The following is a 17458-nucleotide window of genomic DNA, read 5'->3' on the forward strand; positions in this document are numbered from 1 at the left end:
TCTATTGAAATTTTACAGGAAAGACAAGCTCAGACAATTTTCAGCACTCATTAGGAAATTAGAAAGACTCTTTAAAATTTCTGCCCACATTATTTTTATTTTATGTTTTATTGATTTCAGAGAGGAATGGAGAGGGAGACAGTAACATCAATGATGAGAGAGAATCATGGATTGGCTGCCTTCTGCACGCCCCACACTGGAGAATCAAACCCGCAACCCGGGCATGTGCCCCAACAGGGAATCGAACTGTGACCTTCTAGTTCATAGGTCGACACTCAACCACTGAGTCATGCCGGCCAGGCCACATTATTTTATTTAGTACAGTCTCTGCCATTTAAAAATTAGGTGTTTCCCTTCAGTGTTTTCTTATTTATGAATACTTACAGAAACCCCTGGGAATTCTACTTAAGTTTTCTGTTTTAGACAGCCATTATATGGACATAGCATTAACACATCTGTCTGGGGTCATGATAGGAAAAAAGCTCACGGCTCTCTTTGCACCACTAGGAATTGACATGAATAGCATTCTGTGGACACACAGGAGTGTCAAGCTGGTCTTGAGGTAGAGTTTCAACAACAAAGCGTAGGAGAGCACAAAGTGAAAAATTAACATGAAAAAAATTAAATGATGATATTATCAAATAGAAGCTTGCTCCTAATGCTCAGTTATCAGAATTAATTAAAGTGAAGTCCTTAGAAATGAGACCAAACCTTGTAATTCTCTCAGAGAACTGTGGTATACAGAGATACACTTAGTGGAAGAAGAGGGAAAATGGCGCATGTGACAAAAACTGTTCCACGTGTAGTCCGTTTCGGTAGGATAAATATCTAAGCAAGAAATGGGCAGTTCACTTCGTTCTGCTCACAAATGGGGAACATCCACTCCAGGACCTCACTGGGAACCTCATTGTGAGTCACTGCTTAGCATGTAGCAGTCCTGGTCGACTGGCACGGAAACAAGCCATTTGCATGTCTTTACACGTGATCAAAGCCAGATTTTTTCCGTCACTGCTATTCACGGGGGCCCCAACATGGGTTGTTTAATTGAGATTAATGGGCCCTGTCAACTGCATCCAGTTCAGCTGGGCATATGGATATCTGGTCTAAAGCTGAGATTTTGTTGTGGTTTTGAAAAGGTCCACTGGCATCCAGACTTGTGGACTGTCAATTTATGGCACCTGGGGTCGGTGACCAGCCCAGTCCTCGCTAAGAGCCTGTAGTGGTTGATATAAGATTAGGGCTTTGTTCCCTTGATGGCGTTTCTGGTCCCTCTGGGTGTGGCTCATCTGTGGCTCTGACTTGTAGCAGAGCTCTGCACTTCCTTTTGGCATTTGGCTGAGTAGATAATGTATAGGCTTCTAATAAGGAAAATTCCAGCAATGACAGCAAAGTAACTCCCATAAACTAAAAACTGTAGAAAAACAAATAGAATTAGACACACATGAAAGCTGACCATCTCTGTCATTGATTATTCATAGTGATGCTCTTGATTTGCTTGGATTATGGGGTAACTGAGACCCAGTATCTCAATATGGGATATTTAGACTTGCACAATATCTTCTTCTTCTCCCATCTTAGAAGAACCCGGTGTGAAAGTGTAAGCAATACAGTAACTGAGAGTGTGGGCTTTGGAGCCAGGGTTGCTTGGTACAAATTCTAGCAAATATTGCCAATGGTAGAAAAATACTAAATCCCACTGATCTGTGTGTCTATGTTTGGAGGGTAGAGCAATGCTATATGTAATGTCTCCAAGAATAAATTTTGGACACTGAGGTTACTTCTTATCTATCTTATGTCCCCCCCCCCTTTTTTTTTTAAAGATTTATATATAAAATGTGAGATTGGGCTAATTTTCAGTCCCTTGGTGGAGCAGGAACAGGGAAAAGAGGTCCGCCCCAGGTGGCCTTCCTAGTTGAACTCCAATAACCTTGAAACTAGGTGGTAGGAGGGAGAGGAGACATATGGAGGCACAGTGACATGTTGCCTGATGTTTTAGAGCCAAGAGTAAACGCTGACCTATTGCGATTAATGCTCAAAACTACTTAGTGTGTTATACTGATAACTAGGAAATTTCTTATGTTAAAATTTGCCTAGCCAAGGAATTTGAGTAACTTCAGCATTGCAGTGGTAAGGTTGTAAAATCCTATGAGATGACCTAGTTATTCTATATCCCCACCAACTCTAAAGAGAAGTACTGCAGCTTACCTGAACGCTGATGGGCAGGTTAAGCCCTCTCTGGTCTACTACGATCACGGTGACGATGGTCTGCACCACCAGGGCCAGGAAGGTGTTGATTCCAAACACCAGGGCATATCGCTCCATGCTCAGATTAACTGCAATCTGAAATCTATCATTAGACATGGGATAGGTTTTTAACAAGAACATATATGGGATTCTTGGCTTGAAAAGACAAAAACAAAAGAGAAAGCAGTCTGCTAGATGGGACGGGGGTTGAAGAGTCCAGTGAAAAGGGGGAAGGGACTGAGATATACAAATTGCCAGTTATAAAAACAGTCTCAGGAATGTAAAGCATAGGAAATTTAGTCTATAATATTGTAATAACTACGTATGGTATCAGGTGCATACGAGACTTACCAGGTGATCACTTCATAAGGCATATAATTATCTAGTCACTATGTTGTAACACCTGAAACTGACATAATATTGTATGTCAACTGTAATTGAAAGAAAAACAAAACAGAAAGTGTCTTTTATTCTGGATTGAAAACATTTTTATTTTATTTTATTTTATTTTATTATTTTTAAATTTATTTTATTTTATTTATTTATTTAATTTTATTTTTCAGCCACAGTTTACATTCAATACTATTCCACACCATGTTCTCTACAGAGTGGTCCCCGCTGCCCCAATTTCCCACCTGGCCCCATACCCAGTTATCTCGACATTATTAACTATATTCCCCACATTGCAATCTGCATCTCTGTGGCTATTCTGCAATTTTATTGCTTAGTGCCTTCACCTTTTTCACCCAGCCCCCCAAACAGCTGTCAGTCTGTTCTCTGTGTCTATGAGTCTGTTTCTATTGTGTTTGTTTCTTTTGTTCATTATATTCCACATATAAGTGAAATCATACAGTATTTGTCTTTCTCTGACCGGATTATTTCTTGTTAATAGCACTCCTTATCTAAATCTCCCCAAGTATAGACAAACAGGAAGAGCAAAGAAAGGGAGTTCAAAAATATTGTTAAAGGCTTAATTAAAATAAAGAAAAAATGGCAAAATTCCTCCTACCCGATTTAATACTTCCAGAAATTAAACCTAAATGTTCTAAGTTCTTATAACTTCAGAATATTGGATGCAATATGACTTTAGATACTGTTTTATAGTGAATTTTTATAAAAATACAAGAACAACCAATCTGAGGAAATTTTTGGAGGATTACTCCTTATACTGTCAATTGTCTGTATTTACAGTTTCAAAGTTTGGGGAGAATTATCCTTTGGAAGATCAAGCCCATAATTGGTTGTTCAATTGAATCTGTAATTAATTTTTAATAAGTATATAGGTTTTGAAACAGAACACTTATGAAAGACTGGAAAATGCATGTTATTTAGAGTTTACCCTGGAATGCAAGTAAAGGTTTTGTGTTTTGAATATGATTACAATGAAAAGAAATAATATAATCCTACCTTAACAAATGCTCACATTAAAAAAAGAAACTCAAGACACATGAGTCTGATTCATTAAATTGACTCATTTCAGTGAAAAAAACACACACACAACTTGCTATCTTTTTCATTTGTTTCATTCTTTTCCCAGGGCGCTTATATTTCTGTGTTTTGTCAATTGCTTATCAAATATTTTTCACAAATTAAAAAACAAAACTTGATAAAGCTTTTGTTTCTATCTTTTTCATGTGATTTTAAATTTAAATGTTTATCTTTTTGGTTACTACTAAAACACATTTCCTGGTAGTCAGCTTTCTTTGTACTTTTTAATTAAAAGTAACAATCTTCGGGTAATAGTGGGGGTGGAGGGATTGAGCAAAAAAAAAAAGAGAGAGAGCTCATGGACGTGGATAACAGTGTGGTGATTGTTGGGGGGCGGGGGATGTGGAAGAGGACATAAATGGTGATGGAAAAAATAAAATAAATGAAAAAATAATCTCTGGAATTTAGTTTCTTATAATCTTTGCATCTACATTTTTCAGTATACAACTTTTTATAACTTGCTGAGAATATTTTGTTTCAAATATATACCTGGTATTGCACCAGCAACCAAGTGAAATCAGGGCTGAAACCTAAACGGAATCATTCAAAATCAAGTTTCATCACACCTTGTTATAGAAAATTGCTTGAAATAAAAAAATCACAACCTGACAATTTGTCATTGCTCTTGGTTTATGAACCTACAGAAATTTATTTTCTTTTCAAAAAAATATATTTTATTGATTTTTCACAGAGAGGAAGGGATAGAATTAGAAACATTGATCAGCTGCCTCCTGCACGCCCCCTACTGGGGATGTGCCTGTAACCAAGGTACATGCCCTTGACCGGAATCGAACCTGGGACCCTTCAGTCCACAGGCCGACACTCTATCCACTGAGCCAAACCAGTTAGGGCCTTTTCTTCTTCTTTTTTTTTTAAAGAACTTTTATGAGTTTACTTGAACCAAACAGATGACATGTGCCTGGGAGCAAGATCTCAAATGCTCCAGAGAGTAACAGTTTTTTGTAGCTTCTTTCATGCACTTGAAAGTAAGGAGGAGACTAAGGAAGATTACATGCACGTGGGAGGCAGCAAGGTGGGGATTGGACTACAGGACAGTTAATAAGATTATATGCTTTCTTGAGGGTGGTGATGGCTTATTTCAAAGGTGTGTTAACTAGATGCACAGAAACAATGGACAGGGCTTGCTTTAAGGAAAAAATAAACCTTTTACTAAAAACATTATGTGCCTGGGATGTGACTACCCACCAAGACTTGCCCAGTTAGGAATTTCTTTTCTTGATGTCTACCCTTAGTAATATTCAGACAGCAAACAGTTAAATAAAAAGATGGCTTAATTGTGTCTAATATAATATAAGTAGTCAACATTTAATATTGCAATTGATTAAAATCCTTCTGAAGTTCTCAAAGGTACTGTAAGACTATAAGAGAGAGAATATGGTTTAGTTTTAGGAGTGGCCAGAGATGGCTGGTAATACTTACACTGCTATGGTTATAAGAAGCATATAGCTGGACTTGAACATCAAATAGCCAGCATAGCACGCCCAGATGTCAGCTATGTAGTGCATGAGAAGGAGGGAGCTGGCGTTGACCACTGAGAAGAAGGCCAGGGCCAACTCTCCCAGAAGGTCCCAGTTGACTTTCACATAACCCACTGCAAAGGCAGCCACAGCCCCTGGCAAGGAAGCATTAGGGAAGATCAAACATGTTGACTTTCCATGTGGAATATCAGCATGATCTCTTAAAAATCAGGGCTCAAGTAATTCTAAAAGATGAATCTATTGCTTTCAAAATTTGTGAAAATAGTGCAATCCACCTAAATGTGGACTTATCCTTTTCTCAACCACATTTTTCTTTGGCTTCTCTCTTACTTCCTATTCTTTCAATCATTTAGTTGCCATACTTTTAATTAGCATCATCTACATGCCAAACACTATTCTAGGTGGAAGGGCCAAAGTCCTAACCATGGCTGAGTGGGGAGAAGTGATACATAAACCCAGTTATTCAATACAACACGCAAGAGCAGGAATAGAAGAGGATGCAACCATTGCTCTGGGAGTACACTGGGCCCTTCCATTATTGCCTTTCTTTATCATTTTTATAGTAAGTTTTTTTCAATGATGGGTAACAGATGTGTTGCACTGGGTAGTAAGTTTTAGGCTATATTTATATATTTATAAATATTTATATTATATTTATATTATATTTATATTTTATTATATTTACATATTTATGTTACATTTTATTTATACAATGATTATATATTATAGTTACTACTTCTAATTAATAAGGTTAATCTTTATTATTCTTAATCTTAATTCTAGTCCCATCTTAACATCTTCAGATCTGGCCTAATTTAGTTGAGATTTTGGGTGAGCAAATCTATATTGATTCATATTAAGAGGTTGAATAATTGACTATAATTAGGGTTAGTAATTATAGTTCTCTTTAGCAAAATGAAAGGTATTTATGCTTCAAATTACTGACATTTGATTAATGAACCTTTTCACATTTGTTCTAGTAAAGACTATGGTTGCAAAGGATAAACACCTGTTCTTCCCCCCAGAACTTGGCTACGGGAGAAATCATTTCAGTGGAGCATTCGGCACGGTGCTGGTTTCCGGCAGTTAAACTGAAGTCTCCCAAAGGGGAGACAATAATAAACAGACGCTGCATGAATTTTCTGAACCTTTTTGTAAATGAGGGTGTGGAAATCTCCTACTTCCTGGAAAATATCTTCAAAGTCTCATGTGGCATTTAAGTTTCCATTTACCAGGACATAAATATTTATTGTAGAGCAAAGCTCAAGGGCAGAGTTCCCTCTGATATTAGAATCTTGACTCTCATGTATCTTTCCCTCATTTAAATCTCAGACAAAAGTGACTTGTGAACATTTTTGGTGTACAGCCTAGAGCTTCTAAAGGTGGGCGCTAGCTAAACCAACTTCTTTATTAACCAAAACTCTTCCAGTGATCACTTAGTTAAACCCATTTTCTAAAATAATAAAACTCCCACTGAGGTTCAAGCTGTGTATTTGCCTTTTGACACTGAAAACAATTCTAGAAGAACAGGGGGCATTATTAGCACTTTTCCTGATGATGAAATGAAGTCTTAGGAATTTGGCTAGAGTTTGTTTGGTGCTCAATCCTGAGTTCCTGAGTTACTTGTTGTAACACGTAAAAGAGAAGTGTCCTGCTCCTCTTTTCCTGGTGCCTTCCATTCCTAAAGAAGATGAATATGCCCTCTAAACACAGCTAATTCACCACCATGGAGAAGTTTAGCAACTGGAAAAATGAACTTAATAAGGATAGCCCTTCAAAGGAAAACCAATCAAGGTATACTTACCTCCAAAGGTTGCAATAGCTTCTACTGCCCCATTATAGATGAAAGAATTTTGGGATGGTGCCTTATAGTCCCACAAGATTTGAACGTAGTTCAAGACCTGGTTGAAACCTGCTGTGGAAAGAGCCCACCATAGGGACCAGTATAGAAGACGCTTGGAGGAGTAGCACTCCTTCAAATCTTGGAACCACTGCACAAAAACTCTCCAAGCGACATTTTCTGGCTTTGGGCTGCTGAGCTGGCCGTCACCCAGGTTTCCTGAAGTGGTGGCTGTTTCTGAAGTGGATTTCTCTTCATCGCAGCCAGGTGTTGCCCCTTCACGTGGTTCATCTAACACTGTATTCGTGCTTAATGGCATAGGTGCTCCTTTGCTGGGCTTTGCATGAAAAAACATGCTTTTCTTGGGCATTGGGAGAAAAAGTGAGAAAAGGAAAGCCACAGAGACAGAGACCAAACATATGACGTTGAGGTAAAAATATGACATTTTGGCCAGTGACACCAAGAGTTGGGCCAGCACCGAGGCGGCCGTGTAGGCCACCAGCATGACGCCCCTGCAGTAGCCGCTCACTTTCTGGTAGTGCTCTGGGCTGACCACGCTGTATATGTAGGCGAAGTAGGCCACCTCGGTGGCAGTGACTATCCCATAGAAGAACTCCACAACCTGCATGGCTGTCACTCCGTGGCCAAACAGGAGCAGCAGGTAGGTAGTGATTAAGCTAATCCCTTGGAGGATGATGACCGGCTTGTAGCGGACGTAATCGGTGAGGATGAACACGGGGAGCAGCAGCAGCAGGTAAGAGTATGTCCACACGGGAAGGACCTCATTGGTTATCTGTGAAGTTGGAAAATGGATAGTGTGACCATGAAGCACCAGGAAATGAAAAGAACACCTTTCTTAGCCATGTACATACTAAGGCAGTGATGGCGAACCTTTTGAGCTTGGCGTGCCAGCATTTTGAAAAACCCTAACTTAACTCTGGTGCCGTGTCACATATAGAAATTTTTTGATATTTGAAACCATAGTAAAACAAAGACTTATATTTTTGATATTTATTTTATATATTTAAATACCATTTAGCAAAGAAAAATCAACCAAAAAAATGAGTTCGCGTGTCACCTCTGACACGCATGTCATAGGTTCACCATCACTGTACTAAGGTATGTCGCTTGCACAATGTCAAATTCTGTATCCAATTGGATAGGATATTCTTCATATTTTGAAAACGAATAGAAAATGGATTTTCAAGAAAGCCACTAGGAAACAGAGCTCCCCTTGCACCCGCCAAAAAATTATATACTTCTGTGCATCTCAGTAAGAGAATATGTACAACTGAACTATATTATGTTTAGATGTATTTGAGTAGATCAGTTAAAAATTGCTCAACAGACACTTCTAGTTTGTTCAGGCTCTTAAAAAAATACCATTACCATAGAATTGTACACCTGAAATCTTATAATTTTATTAACCAATGTCACCCCAATAAATTCAATAATAATACCATTCCCTTCCTGTTTAAAGATTAATATTAGATAAAGAGGCTACCATGCTAAAAGAACCCAACAACCTTTATCTTTATTTGACCCATCCCTATGTCAAAAATGTCAGCTCTTCCAAAGTCTGGATAAATATATACACAAAGATCAAAGAGTAAATAATGGTATAGAATTATGGAGTTGGAAAAAGAAATGCATTTAATATTCTTCCTGGTCAAATTTTCTGGGCTCCCCAATCCCCTCCCCCCCCCAATTCTACTGGTTTGTCTCAATTCTGGCCTCTGTTTAAGATGGATTAAATAATGGAGTTAGTAAAAAATGCAATGCATGGGACCTCAAGGTTCATTCATAGGGAGAAAGTACTGAAAAAGGTGTTGATTTGGGGGTCGTGATGGGTACAGGTGCAGCTCCACCATACAAGCCTTTGCTCTATCCCTTCTGCTTTTTACAGCATCAACTTTAGTGGGTTTAAATGCCAACAATGAGGGAAAGTTCAGTGATTTGAAAGGCTAGTGCAGTGATGGCGAACCTTTTGAGCTCAGTGTGTCAGCATTTTGAAAAACCCTAACTTAACTCTGGTGTCACATATAGAAATTTTTTGATATTTGCAACCATAGTAAAACAAATACTTATATTTTTGATATTTATTTTATATATTTAAATGCCATTTAACAAAGAAAAATCAACCAAAAAAATGAGTTCGCGTGTCACCTCTGACACGCGTGTCATAGGTTCACCATCACTGGGCTAGTGTCACTGAGCTGTGCCTTAGGATGGACACATTAACTGGTCTGTCATGGTCGAAGAAGCAGACCCATGGGATTCACTTGCTGATTCTGAACCTGTATCTGTCATTGTTTTGCCTTAACCATGACATACTTCCATTTGGCAATCTTTGAAACACAGTTGTCTCTAAGTGATTTTATACCACACACAAGTTCACCTCTCTGTCCTTGCCACCTCATCACCAAGGAAACCAGCACCAATTAGTCTTCCCAGTGAAGCCACACCATCTTCAGTGTTTTCATAACTCTGGCTGGAGATTATACCAGTAAAACTAGCCCAGAGTAATTCTCCAGGTGAGTCACAGCATTTCCTGTTGCACTTTTAGAAAAAAAAAAAGAGGTAGATCTTTTAAGTAAGAGAATTTGGCCTTTTGGGGAAGATAATTCTGGTAGATAGTTTTTCAAAACTGAGGAAGTGTCCTAAAGAGATGCAACAATTCTTTATCAGAGTCTGCTTATACATCACCATCCTGGAAGTTTACTAGGACTAGTTCTAGTGCCTGGCAGTGACTTTATTTTAGGATTAGAGGCCTGGTGCACAAAATTCGTGCATAGGTGGTGTCCCTTCACCTGGCTGGTGATTGGGGCCAATCAGGGCCATCTTGCCCAGTCCCAATTGAGGCTGGTGGCTAGGGAGGCACCGAGGGAGGGCTCCAGGGCATGTCTGCCCCATCTTGCCCAGTCCTGATTGGCTGGACCCAGCAGCAAGCTAACCTACCAGTCGGAGCATAGGCCCCCTGGTAGTCAGTGCACATCATAGTGACCAGTCAGTCGACCGGTCGGTGGGACACTTAGCATATGAGGCTTTTATATAGATATTATAGATTAGTGTCATAGAATCAATGGAGACCTGAAAGGTTCCCATGCAGTAAGACCAATGTTAGAACTCTATAAAAGTTAAAATATTTATCACAACCTGTAATGTATTTTGGTTTCCCATTTTTGCAAGTATGAGGAGGAAAGAATAGTTTGAACAGTTTTATTAAATACAAATACCATGAAAATGAGATTCATTGAAGTCAGCACATTAATCTTATTCAAGTCTGGTAAAATTGAACCACATTAACACACATATTGATATTAACTTACCTCTGTGCTGGTCAGGTTTTTGTCTGGTCCAGATAAGTATGGGATAAGGAAGGGTTCTGAGGGTCTCATCATGGAGAAAAACCCAAATAAGCAGAGGATGACAGTGGGATAAATCCAGGAATGGCTCGGTGAAGTTTGGAAACAGTCCATGGCTGATGAAATGGAAACAGAGCCAATGTTAATTGATGTTTACTCTTTTTGGCTTCTTGGGAATAATGAAAAACCGATTATCTCCAAATGTTTTATGGCAGTTTCTCCATCTGTAGCTGAAATAGAAAGGTGTGATGAATAACTGCTCTCAAATATTCCGTAGGTTAACCAGTCAAACCCTCTGTTGCCAATAAACTTCTTTTTCATTATTGCTGGTGTAAAGTCACACTTCACTGTTCTTCATCACACACATGGTAATGAGTAGCCACTAATAAATAGTAAACAATGGGCCAATGAATGTTTGAAAATAAGTAAAACACATTTAACCACAGACATACAGAGAACAGTCTGGGGGGGGGGGTGGAGATTAATTCATCAGCAAATGTTTCATGAAAGTAAAAACGAATGATGGCATATATGATAAAATAGAACCAGAAGCAGGTACATATTTTGAAGATCACATGTATCCACTCTTTCAAAAGTTTTGACCAACGAATTCAACCTTTTTCATCTCATGGCAACATACTTCTAGGTAAGGTCAAACCCAAAAGAACATAGATTGAGTTGATGAAGCCTTTTATTAGACTCTGAAATATTTAACACATTGTATGGCACATATTTACACATGAATCCCATTAGGGAACAAACCTGAAACCCAGGCGTGTGCCCTGACTGGTAATGGAATCCACAACCCTTTGGTACACTGGACGATGCTCAACCTACTGAGCCACTCAGGCCAACTGCAAGAATTCTTAAAACATATAATACCTCACTATTTAGTCAGGGGCACTGACCTCTTTTCCCTTAGACTGTCAAATTAAAAAAAAATGACAATAGCCAACATGACAATAGCCGTCCAGTGTAAATGAATCCAAATTATACCTATCTTTTTTGTCAGATTGGCAAAAAATATATTTTTTGGTGTGCCGCAGATTTTAGAAATTAGTTTATGTGTGCCATGAGATGAAAAAGATTGAAATTCCCTGTCCAAAACCATTGAAAGAGTAGATTCAAGTGATCTTCAAAATATGTACACTAAGCATGGCAAACTTGCAGCCCATGGGCTGCATGCCTCGTTTATTTGGCCCGTGCTACCCTTTGAGTTTGACATGCTTGATGTACACGCTTCTGATTCCATTTTATCATATATGCCATCATCCTTTTTGACTTTCATGAAACATTTGCTGGTGAATTAACCACTCCTCCCAGATTGTTTATTTTCTGTATGTCTATGGTTTCATCACTCGAGTCTCAGGTGAGCCAGGAGGAATATTTCTAGCAAAACCACAGAACCAGGGGACAACCTAGATAGAAAGTCACCTCACTGCATCGCACCACTGAAATGTGCTGTGGTAACTGGTCAAGTGCACATGGAGGGGTGAGAACAAATTTGTCCTTCATGGAAAAACTGCATTGTTTGAGCTCTTTTACAACTTTGTTAATTGCATTAATTGATAACAATGTGACATCATTCTTATCTCTGGCCATGCAAATGAGTTATAAGCAAGGAAGCAACAACCCTCTTCCCCTCTCCCACCTGGAAAACCAGTTTGGCCTGCATTTCAGTATTCCTGATCTATACATCTACCATCCTTTGGATTCTTCTTTGATCTGGTTGGAATATCCTTACCAGCTTTCTGAATAATGAGTTAATAAAATCTTTAATACATGCTCATTTTTAAAAAAAGTTATCTTTATTGTTGAAAGTATTACAAATGTTCCTGCCCCCCCATGACCCTCTCTACCCTGCTTGTGTTCATTTTTATATCTGTTTGAGACTCCTGACTTTATTCTTTTCCAGAATTTTCTTTCAATGCCTGTTACCATTCACCATGCCTCAGCCTATCCAAATAACCTCCAATTTGTTCCTCTGAATCTAAATGATTTGCTAATCGTTGTTAAATCCCCAAATTAGTCTTAATATTTTGACATCTCACTGCAGACCTTCCCAGATTTAGGCTTGTTTTTTTTTCCCTCCAGGCTTGGGCTTTCCATGGACAATGTGGCCCCATGGGAAGAGCATGACTTTGGAGTTTCAAGTTCATGTTCCTCTTGCCCCACCCCTGTTTGTGACAGGTACTTAACCTCTCCAAGCCTCCTCTTAAAAGGTGGATAATTACACCCATCCCACAAGGTTGTCTCAGGGACTGTTCCGTCTGGTTCTTGGCAAGCATTATGCGTTCAGTACAGCCGCCTTCTCACCTCCCTCACTAAGCACACATGGCGAATTCAACCAGAAAGAAAACAGCTGGGCACTCATAGTGCAGACAGTAACTTCAGAAAGGTAAACAATTCACGGTTCATAATTTCACCTAAACCGCTAAGGGACAGCAGGCCAGATACATTGATCTTTCAATATTCATGCTTGAATTGCATTTACCATTCCCCACCCTTAAATCACTATTGCTGGTCTATAACCAATAATGCCTGAACCAAATTCGCGTTTTTGTCCATTTCAGCTACTCTTCAGACAGTTGGAAGAAAAACATATCGGAATTTAGTCGTGTTTTGCTCTATTTAAAACACATACCTTGTTGGAAACACACCTCCCATCTTTAGGAGACACTAATGTGCTCAGATATGTGTAGGAGTGTTTTTAGAAGATTGTTCCTTTCACCCTTTCCTTTCCGTCCTGTAAGCACCGGACAAGCCAAACCTATTGCATCTGAACAGCAGCAACACCAACTTGCTCTACACCTACTTTGATGACCTTTCTCTTAGTTTTAATGAAAGTTCTCCGTGGAGCCCAGGTCTCTAAACTTCAAAGCGCCCTTTCTTTTCCGCACTCGGGACCTTTTGGCGAGTTTAAGATGGGAATTTGCAATCCCAGTGCCTGGGATGCTGGCTCTTCACCAGAATCCTGGCTGTGATTAACCTGCCTTTCCTGAAGGCAGACGGTGACCTACTGGGGCGATGCGCGCCGCGCTGGAGGGGAGCTCCCAGCGGCGGGAGGAGGCTCGCGAGCGCGTCCAGACCGGTCCCAACCCGCCTCCACTGCGCGCCCGAAACTGGGGAACGGGGAGTGCTGTGGCCCAGCGATCATGCATTTCTTCCATGAATTCACCTCCCGGGGCCTCTCTTACCTACGGAAGGGCTTTTCTGCTCGTCAAATCGCTCACATCCTTGGATAACCAGCCCCGGGGGACCACGACCTTCAGCCATCCCCGCGCGGGAAGCCACGCGCTGGAGGCCGGGGTGGGGGCAGGACCCAGCCTGAGACCCCGCCCAACGTCTGGTACCTGCCAGTTACAGGCGCCCAGAGCGTTAAACTGGAGGCGGGAATCCGCAGTCTATGGGCAGGCACCAACTGCAGACCTTAAAGTAATATACTGATACCAATATCAACGTGAGGAAGCAGGATGAACTGAATGCAAAGTCGATCTGTTTATACATGTCAGTTCCTATAAATCCATTTATTTCTCTCAAAAATTTCTGAGAGACACAGCTTTGATCCCCACTCTGCACATGAAAAAACGAAGGCAGAAAGAGGTAAGGTTAATAAATAGAGAAGCCTGGATTTGTTGTGGTTATTGGGCATCCTGAATCCGTTGCCAATGTTTATAATCACTAGGTTGTTTTTTTTTTGGTTTTGTTTTTTGTTGTTTTTTTTTTAGATGGTGGGGTGGGGGTGGTTTCCTAGCACTTTGAGAATTTTCTAGTACAAATAGTTCATATATTAAATACTTTTTTTTTTTAATCAAGAGAGGTTTAAAAAAGCATTATAAGGTTCTCCTTGGTTAAAGCTGAATTAAAAAAATTGTTGAGCTGTTGGTGGAAATGAAAAACCCTCCTGCAAGATAAACACTGCTTGGTTTCTAAGGGCTGCTAGTGGGAATCAAATTGATTACAATTCCTCCAGGTGTCCTGGGTCCCTGTCCTACTGGTTTGGATTTTCTATTCTCACCCTCCTATGATTTTCGGAAATCTGCCTATAAAGTACCATGATGCACTTCAGGAGTGGGAATACCCTGTGCACAGTGGGACAGATGCCCTTATGAATTTCAAGGCCCTCCCAAAGAACACTGTGACTTTTTTTTTAAAGGTTGAGGGTGTCATGATTTCCTCCACACCACTCCCCAAGAAAGGACCTCATTTGGACCTTGAGAAGTTACTTTTGTGTTTCTTTGCTATCTCATAGACAGTCTAAAGTCCAGTGATTCTCAACCTTCTGGCCCTTTAAATACAGTTCCTCATGTTGTGACCCAACCATAAAATTATTTTCGTCGCTACTTCATAACTGTAATGTTGCTACTGTTATGAATCGTAATGTAAATATCTGATATGCAGGATGGTCTTAGGCAGTCCCTGTGAAAGGGTCGTTCGACTGCCAAAGGGGTTGCGACCTACAGGTTGAGAACAGCTGGCTCTAAATCAAAGACAGATGATGAGGAATTCATCAACTCATAGAAAAGTAAACATATTTGCTGATGAGTTGACATGCGGTCTAAATTTGGTTCCACATGATCCAGAGGTGGGTTCACAGATGACCAGAGATGAGCCATGTGTTGATAATTGTTGACTTGGGTGATGGTTCTTAGGAATTTATTGTACTATTCTCCACTTTTGTGTACGCTTGGCATTTTCTATAATTAAGAGTTTTAAAATAATCTATTCACTAATGCCCTATTTATTGAGTACTGTACTAGTGCCAGGTGCTGCTCTAGGTCCTTGAGATGATACATCAGTGAACAGAGAGTTAGAAATCTTTGCTTTGTAGAATGTATTTTCCAGTTGGACATGGGGTGAGGCAGAGGGAACCCTGTAGAGTAAACATGATAAATTCATGGATTTTATGGCATGTTAGAAAGTGTTACGTGCTATGTAAAAGGAAAAAAAATGACAGGGATCAGATGAGGCTGTAGAATGATGGAGAAGAGGGCTAGGGTCTGAGCCTTGGGGCGTCAGTCTTGGGAAAGAACCTACAGGTGAGGCTGGAGAGGAGAAGCAGTGAGGGGCAAGGGGAGGTGAGGGACTTATGAGGAAGGAGGAAGGAAATGGGTTGGGGTGGGAGAAGGGAGTGGTTGGTCAGATGTGTCAAATGCTGCTGGGAGGCCAAATGAAAAGCCCTGTGGAAAGTGTACACTTTTCACTTGATCAACTTACCCAGGAAATGGATTGAGAACCTCTTATGTTGGTACTTAATAATCTGATTGCAACAATGTACAAAAATCCTTGATGTGGGAGTGGGTCAAGTTGACCAGACAAAAACAATCTGACAGGGGAAGCTGTATTGTAATCGCCTCCCTCTCAGAGGTCAAGCCTTTGAAGCAAAAGATTTCTAGTGCTTGGCTGAGTACCTGGCCTAATGTAACACTCACCTATTTGCTGAATGAATAAGTAAACCACTACATGGAATGCTGGAGTAAAGTTAGGGGCTGTCAGCACTTCTTAAAACCAGAATTCGGTTGCAGACATAGATGTCATGAAAGTGTCTGTAGAGCACAGGAATTTCCCTCAATGACACTGACGACCAAATGTAAAACCCAGTATAAGGCAGTGTAGGACCAATCATTTGTTAGCTGAAACCTATCCCAGGTCTTTAAATATCACCCTTCATCTTTTGTTCTATTGTTCTCACTCATTGGAGGGTATACATCTTCTAGAACAGAGACACATTGGAATAGAAAAGTTTATTTTTTATTTTTTATTAAGAAAGAGTTGCTTTTTTTTGAGAGACATAAAAATGGGAAAAAGTTAGTGGGTATAAAATACAAAAGAACAAAAAAGTTCATCATAAAAAAATTTTTCAATAAAATAAAATATTAGCTATCATGACTTTATTTTGTTAAACTCATAAATAGATTTTTGATGTGGGTGTCTGGGTTCCTAACCCCTAATGTTGATAATATATGGTGGTATTTTATCTTTTTTTTCCCAAATGGAGACAGGATTCCAAAGATGACGGAGAATAAATACGCCTTGATGCTAAGTTCTGGAAGATACTGGGAGAAGAAGTTGATGTCATCATGATGCCAGGCTGTAGGGAAACAACCAGCCCTGTACCGTCAGAGTGCAGGGGACAGAATGAGCAATTCCAAAGTACGGAGTACACAGGACTGGAGGAAGCAGGTGGAGGGAAGGAGGAAAGTCTCACCAAATTCCATGAGCAAAGCCACAGGAAACTTACCCTAGAGGAAGAGGCTACTGCCTAGCAGCAGCATTGCTTCTGGCAGCAGCACTTACACTGGCAGCACTTCTGCTGACAGCAGGCCCTTCCCGCAGCCACAGCCACAGCCACAGCCACAGGAGCCGCAGCCACAGGAGCCACAGCCACAGGAGCGGCGGCAGCAGCAGACCACAGGGATGCTGCAGCAGCCCCCACAGCAGCCACGGCAGCAGGGGCAGCAGCTGGAGCAGCAGCCGACCCGGTAGCACCTGCAGGTGGTGCAGCCACCGCAGCCACCACAGCCGCCGCCACAGCCACCACAACCACCACAGCCACCACAGCCGCCGCCACAGCCACAGCCACCACCACAACCACCACAGCCACAGCACCCCATGGTATCAGCAGAGAGGACTCAGGTGAAGTGAGGAGAGAGACTTAGGAGATGAGAGATGTCTGATGCCCTTTGCTTCAGGGGCCCTTATATATACCCCCTTTGGGGCCAAACCCAGGGCACGTGGCCACTTCCTGATTGTAGTTCACCGGCTTTCCTTGGAGAATTTCACAAGACCCTGAGTGTATTTCCTCACGGACACCTCTGAGCTCCCAGACTTGTTTATTTTTGTACTTCTTCCTCAAGTTACTCTTCTAGTAAAACATGTTTCTAAAATGTTTAATCTTGTTTGAATCTAGCTGTCTTCACATCCCAAGCTATGGTCCCTCTGTGACTCAGTGTCTTTAGTTTAGGATAAATCATGTCTATTTTTTAAAAGCAGACTATATTTTTTAGAGCAGTTTCAGGCTC

At 40.6% G+C, this 17458-nt stretch overlaps 1 protein-coding gene across 1 annotated transcript; it reads right to left on the reverse strand.

Annotated features, from left to right (window-relative positions):
- Positions 1-348: 348 nt before the first annotated feature.
- SLC19A3 (solute carrier family 19 member 3) lies at positions 349-13736 on the reverse strand. The gene is made up of 6 exons (XM_023759466.1): positions 13634-13736; positions 10401-10666; positions 7036-7864; positions 5173-5365; positions 2206-2347; positions 349-1411 (listed from the first exon to the last, which is right to left on the reverse strand). Exons 2-6 carry the CDS (start codon positions 10548-10550, stop codon positions 1283-1285), a joined length of 1443 nt encoding a protein of 480 aa, XP_023615234.1. The 5' UTR covers positions 10551-10666; positions 13634-13736; the 3' UTR covers positions 349-1282.
- Between the last annotated feature and the right edge of the window lie 3722 nt (positions 13737-17458).

Source organism: Myotis lucifugus, unplaced genomic scaffold, assembly GCF_000147115.1.
Source record: "Myotis lucifugus unplaced genomic scaffold, Myoluc2.0 scaffold_3, whole genome shotgun sequence".
Taxonomy (NCBI): domain Eukaryota; kingdom Metazoa; phylum Chordata; class Mammalia; order Chiroptera; family Vespertilionidae; genus Myotis; species Myotis lucifugus.

Excerpts from the sequence above, each read along its gene's own strand:
- SLC19A3 (XM_023759466.1), bottom strand. The coding sequence starts at position 10,550 with ATGGACTGTTTCCAAACTTCACCGAGCCATTCCTGGATTTATCCCACT. Across the intron at positions 7,865-10,400 it reads AAAACCTGACCAGCACAGAG|ATAACCAATGAGGTCCTTCC; the intron begins GTAAGTTAATAT and ends CCAACTTCACAG. Across the intron at positions 1,412-2,205 it reads ACCTGCCCATCAGCGTTCAG|TTTTTAGTTTATGGGAGTTA; the intron begins GTAAGCTGCAGT and ends GTTTTTCTACAG.